This window comes from Mustela nivalis (genome assembly GCF_964662115.1).
Source record: "Mustela nivalis genome assembly, chromosome: 18".
Classification (NCBI taxonomy): Eukaryota; Metazoa; Chordata; class Mammalia; order Carnivora; family Mustelidae; genus Mustela; species Mustela nivalis.
In genome coordinates this window covers 12,181,787-12,188,039 of record NC_139037.1, presented here as the reverse complement: position 1 = coordinate 12,188,039, position 6,253 = coordinate 12,181,787, and the positions used below count along the sequence as shown (strand labels likewise).

At 50.6% G+C, this 6,253-nt stretch overlaps 1 protein-coding gene across 9 annotated transcripts in view; it reads right to left on the bottom strand.

The window, feature by feature from the left end:
• LOC309853774 (pyruvate dehydrogenase phosphatase regulatory subunit, mitochondrial) overlaps positions 1–6,253 on the bottom strand; it is a 38,188-nt gene that overhangs the window by 10,424 nt on the left and 21,511 nt on the right. For all 9 annotated transcript variants that reach the window (XR_014305928.1, XR_014305929.1, XR_014305930.1 and 6 more), the window contains 6 exons: positions 5,981–6,136; positions 5,666–5,799; positions 5,164–5,312; positions 4,604–4,716; positions 2,224–2,318; positions 807–896 (listed from right to left, as the gene is read on the bottom strand). Coding sequence is in view for 5 of the 9 variants with exons in the window: in XM_082712214.1 (XP_082568340.1) it covers positions 807–896; positions 2,224–2,318; positions 4,604–4,716; positions 5,164–5,312; positions 5,666–5,799; positions 5,981–6,136 (737 nt within the window). In the remaining 4 variants the exon portion in view is untranslated. The remainder of the gene's footprint in view (positions 1–806; positions 897–2,223; positions 2,319–4,603; positions 4,717–5,163; positions 5,313–5,665; positions 5,800–5,980; positions 6,137–6,253) is intronic.

Genomic DNA, 6,253 nt, shown 5'->3' with positions numbered 1-6,253 from the left:
CTGACAACGCCGTACCTATCAGCCAGCGTGCCAGCGTGTGAGAGAGCAGCGTTGGGGCGTGCGCGTGTGCGGCCCGGGAAGACACCGGTACACAGAGCGGCTTGTAACAAAGGCCTACAAAGCGCTACACCCACAAACGTCCATTAGTCCCAGACTAATCACGTAAATGATGATTTGATGATGTGATGTGAAGGAAGACTCACCATTGTTAAAAAATAAAGAGGGAGCTCTTCTCTTTAGGTACTGACCCGGAAGGAGCTCTACGATTATTAAGAACATCTGTATGCTTCCATCTGTGTTTCTAAAAAAGGGTTATGGTGTCTTTGAACTTATCTGCATATGCACAGAAATCTTGGACATGACCTACAAAAAATAGCTGGTCACTACTGGTTGCTGGGAACTGCTCAGGTGGCACTAAATCCTTCCTATAGGTTTTGATTTTTTTTTTTTAATTTGTAAAGATTTTATTTATTTATTTGACAGAGATCACAAGTAGGCAGAGAGGGGGAAGCAGGCTCCCTGCTGAGCAGAGAGCCCGATTTGGGGCTTGATCCCAGGACCCTGAGATCATGACCTGAGCCGAAGGCAGAGGCTTTAACCCACTGAGCCACCCAGGTGCCCCTAGGTTTTGATTTTTAAACCATGTAAATGTATTTCCTCTTCAAAAAAGTAAATATCTTAGTTCAAATGTTGAAGTCCCTCCACTGCAGCCTACCTCAGTTCCCAAGGCCCAGCTGGAAACGCTCTCTAGCCCTGCCAGTGCCCAGCCGGCGTGGGGAAGCCGGCGCCTTCCCCGGGAGGCTCACCTCTATGGGGATATATAGCATGAATCCCGGCTCTCCTGTGTGCGTCATGCTCATCACCCGGATCCCGTTCGCGTAGCCCACGCTCATCTCCTGTGGAAGCAGAGGGAGCAGTTGAGCACGGGCACTTCAGAGGTCCTGGGCACCCGGCGCTTGCGGAGCGACGAACACCTGAGGTGAGCCCCTCTCGTTAGCTCTGCACCTCTGATTCGACAAGGGGCACATGTGAATGAAAAATTCATCCTCCAAGTGGTCTGTTTGCAAGTACTGGGGTCAGCAGGAATGGAGCAGAGTCGCTACAATCTCTCTTCTCAGGAGTGTCGCCACTGCAGGAGGGCCAGCCAAGCTGCTGGTGGGAAGTGGAGGCAAAGTCTTTACAAGCAAGAAACATTTCTTTGCACAAAGCCCTGCTGAGGATTGGTTGTAGTCAGGGGCCTCTTGAGTGATGAAGACCGGGTCAATGTCTTCTCCAGGGGATCTGGCAGCCAAGTCCTGGGCACCTGCCCCACAAGAGGGCACCCGATGACCACAGAACGTGGTGCACCTGCTACTCGGGTCAGAGGCTGGGCTTCTCACCCTCAGAATGTGTTTATGGAGCCTTAGTTACCTAACGGCCCTCTGGCACCATTGTTGTTCCTATCAGGGAAAGTGCTAAGTCCCAGATGGCAGTGAAGCAAGCTACTCCCCCAGGGAGCCCAAGAGGACACGCTGCTCCGCAGGCTCACGCACATGGACCACTCGTCAGGAAGCAAGCCCTGCAGGGAAGGGCCTGCTAACGGCTAATGGCGTGAGCTTTCCGTTGCTACCATTCTGCCGCGGAGGAAAAGGAAAACTGTACAGTCAGCAGCTGGATCCCAGCTTGGGTCCAAATTTCGAGGAGCCTCTATGAGTAACTGTCCCACGGCTGTTGGTTACAGGTCACCAAACCACTGGTCCGTTTAGACCTCATTTACCAGCATTCAGTTCCCACTTGTTTTACTTAGTTATCAGTGGCTACTGTTGCCAAACATAAGGAACTTACAGAAGCTGCTCACCAGATACTGCACAGACAGAAGTTACTCTGTGAAGGGGAAGGGGAAGCACAGAGAATGCGAACCTGACCTTAACCAGCATTTTTGGCATCTGTGTAATAATGCTCTAACTTAGAAAATTTAAGCCACTGCTACATAAAGCAATAAATATATAGGGCTGATACTGAGAGAAGTTAAATCCACTTTCAAAGATAGCCTAATGCTTACTGAATAAGGAGACCTGGCAGGGTGAAAAATAAATGAATTTACTGAGTCATTTTGTTTGCTTAATGAAAACCACAACACCCTTTGTGGGCATCAGTTGCTGTAGTAAGAACATGTAATTGCCGTCACTATAAAACAAGTATTCCCTTAACAACCCACTTAACTAAAACTGTATTAGTACCCACCTTGCAAAACAGACTTGGGAAGTGGTCCGGAGTCATAGGGGCATAGGACAGCTCAGACAGCACATCCACAGCTCGAGGACCGATCAGATTGAGGGCTAAATGGAAAGGAGAGAGAGATGCCAGTCCAGGTGACAGCGGGGCCAAAGAGAAAAGTCTGTTTTGGACTTGATCCCTTGCTGCCAGGCCTGGGCATTGAGACCATGACAGCAGCCCTTTGCTCAGGCAACCCAAGGATGGACAGAGAGTCCTTCCATTCTGACAAACACACCCCTCCTGACAGGCTGCCACAGGCAGCTACTGACTGCTGGCAACAGCGCCCAGCGAGCTGCTTCCTCTGCCCGGCTGCGCTGGGAGACAACCCACAGCCGCCTCTACAGGGACACTGGGATCGGGAGACCATGTCCTGGCTGACGACAGGTGCCCACTGCCAGGCCTGGCCATGAACTGGCCGCACAGTTCCCACTGCCTCCCTTTTCCCAGGCTGCTACGTGATGGGAGGAGCCCAATCCCCGATCTGCACCAGGAGGACAGCCCTGAGGAGAGCTGCCCAACCAGCCTGGAGTCCATCATGTGACAGCAGCCTGTGCGAACTACACACCAACCACCCTCAGGGGCTAGAAAACAACTCCGGTTCTACAGTCTGCCAGTCTGGTAGCAAGAAGGAAAAGCTGCTATGAATTGGCAACGAGGGCCTGCTGGGGACGAGGGGCGGGTGTCAGTTAAATGGGGGGTTGGCAGGCATTAAACCTAGAATGAGCAGGTAGAAGGAGGGGCTGCTCCCCCACAGGACTGCTCAGGAGGAGACAGTTAAGTCATCCTTGGGGAGCCTGCGTGGCTCAGTCAGCTGAGTGTCTGCCTTCAGCTCAGGTCATGATCTTGGGTCCTGGGATTGAGTCCCGCATCGGGCTCCCGGCTCTGTGGGAAGCCTGCTTCTCCCTCTCCCACTCCCGCTGCTTATGCTCCATCTCTCACTGCTTCTCTGTCAAATAAATAAATAAAATCTTAAAAAAAAAAATTAGGGGCGCCTGGGTGGCTCAGTGGGTTAAGCCGCTGCCTTCAGCTCAGGTCATGATCTCAGGGTCAAGTCCCGCATCGGACTCTCTGCTCAGCAGGGAGCCTGCTTCCTCCTCTCTCTCTCTCTGCCTACTTGTGATCTCTCTCTGTCAAATAAATAAATAAAATTAAGTCATCCTCAAAAATTATTCACTCACTTAAAGAAGGTAACGGGAAATTCTGAGGAGAATAATACATCAGCAATAAATTAAAAAGTACCGTTCAGGACACCTGAGTGATGCAGTGGGTTGGGCATCCGACTCTTGATTTTATCTCAGGTAACAATCTCAGGGTCATGGGATCAGGTCCCATGTTGAGCTCAGCGCTCAGCATGGAGTCTGCTGATAAATAAATAAAATATTTTTTTTAATAATTGATTTATTTGACAGAGAGAGACACAGTGAGAGGGAAGCACAAGCAGGGGGAGTGGGAGAGGGAGAAGCAGGCTTCTCGCTGAGCAGGAAGCCTGATGTGGGGCTTGATCCCAGGACCCTGGGATCATGACCTGAGCAGAAGGCAGACGCTTAATTTATCAGGCCCTTAATTTATCAGGGCCACCGAGGTGCCCCTGATAAATCTTTTAAAGGAAATTTTATCTCTTTTAGAGAGTGTGCGAGCACATGATGGGGAGGAGGGGCAGAGGGAGAGAGAGAATCTCAAGCCGACTCCACAATGAGCCTCACGTAGGGCTTGATCTTACAACCCTGAGATCATGACTTGAGACGGAATCAAGTCAGATGCCCAACCGACTGTGCCACCCAGGCGCCCTGTCAAATAGATAGATACAGAGAATCTTTAAAAAAAAAAAAACAAAAAAAAAAAAAAAAAAAAAAAAAACAAAAAACCTATTGGGGTCCCTGGTGGCTCAGTTGTTAAGCATCTGCCTTTGGCTGAGGACATGATCCCAGGGTCCTGGGAACGAGCCCCACACTGGGATCCCTGTTCAGCAGGAAGCCTGCTTCTCCCTCTTCCACTCCCCCTGCTTGTATTCCCTCTCTCACTGTCAAATAAATAAATAAAATCTTAAAAAAAAAATACTATTCAAATGATTTACTCATTCATTTCAGCAATATCTGCACTCCTCCATGCTGGACGTAGGGATACAACAGCAAACAAAACAAACCACAACTAAAGCACAACTCAGTGCACACCGCACTGACAAAAACCTGGGTATCAGAGAGCGACGCTGTGCGCCCAGAGAGCCTCCTGCACGCCTCTGACTCTGATCCCCATTTCTGAATGTCAAATAGAAAGAAGGCAAATGGAGAAGACACATCTGGACAGGCTGGCCTTTCCCTGCACAGCTGACCCCAGAGGGCCCGCCTACCGGTGTATTTCCAGGTGACGTCCTCAAGAAGCAGGTTGCTGTCTTCCGGCATGTGTTTCTTAAGCCAGGCCCAACAGTGGACCTGCTGGTCGGTGGGGGAAATCATGAAGAAACTGAGAGGGAGACAGAGAGTAATCAAAGCCAGGCAGCTGAGAAAGGCTCAGGAAGCAGGCAGGTTAACTCATTTCAAAGCAACCCATGAGCAGAAGACCTAGCTTTCAGAGAGGGCCAGCAGTGCCCAAGCCCAGGATCTACCGAGTAAGCACAAAACAAGACCCGGGCTTCCTGTCGGTGCCAAGACAGCATACAAGACCGACTATGGTAAGCAACCATCTCTGCCCCTAGGGGGACTCTTCTGTTCACAGAGAATTTTATTAATCTGGGGGTTTCTTTTCCTTCCCTGTGATTTCTGTCTGTACTGCACTGCCAATGACCAGGCCAGGAATGTCTAAAATCTGTGTCCTGGGTGTAAACTGGTTTCCTGGAGCCCAGGGCCGGGTGCTCGGCTCCCCGCATGGAGTCGGGGGGCCATGGGGGGCGGTGGGGGACGTGGGCCTCACCTGCGCTTGCTCAGGCGTGCGACACTGCAGTCGTTCTCATAGCCCCCGCCCTGGTTGAGCATGCCGGTGTGCACGATGTGGCCCACAGGCACGTCCAAGTCGTTGGAGAAGAGGTACTGAAGGACTTCTAGGGCCTGGTCCCCGGTGGACTGCAGGGTTAGGGAACAAAGCAGAGAGCGTGAGCACGAAAGCCTGTGGCCGGGTAACACTGTGACCTGCTGAGGAGATTTCCCTCATCATCCCCCAGCAATGATGCCTGGTTTTACTCCACCGGCCAGAAGCTCCGGAGAAAGCTAGCTCGATTCCGATGGTAAGTGGGCCTCGGCAAGCGGATTACAACCCAGAAACAGCTTAAAATTTAGAGAAATGCTATAACACAGCTAAAACACTAAGATATACCAGAGTTCTCAGAGAAGCAGTTTTAAAGTGACAGATGAAAAATGGGGCATTCAACGAATACGCAAAGGTTCCTAATCTCTTCTTTTGGTTCCCAAGCACTTACTGTTATTTCAAACTTTGTGAAAGAAGACATGTCAATGACGCACACAGCTTCCTTACAGCACTTGACCTCGGACTCCACAATTTCAAACCAGTCTGGCTTATAGAACGTCTTGCTCTGTTCCAATGCCAGGAGGTCTGTGGACCAGAAAACAACAAAAGAAAAAGAGAAAAGGAGATTTATATTGCGTGGAGCTTAGTAGAGCGTGACAGATTTTGTTTACTCCTCTAGGAACATGTTCTAGCTGTAATGCATTTTAAATGGGTTTTATTGGCCCCCAGGACAAAAAGGAACAAAAATGAAAATAGGCCTTCTTACCCTTGTCCGGTGGCACAAAGTACTTGGGCCTCTCAAATCCATGTTTCTCCATCCACCTGGCTCCTTGTGCGTCCAGCCGGTCATAGAGAGGGGAGGTGCGTAACTGCCTCCCGGTCTGGAAGTCCCAACGGGGAACCTTCAGATCGTACAGCAGAGCTGGAACAGATAGGGACAGTCTCTGCCAGCCCAAACCACAGGGCGGAGAACACAGCATGCACGAGGTTCAGGACTTGCTCCTGTGCACAACAGCACGCTCTGCGGGCTAACAGGGCC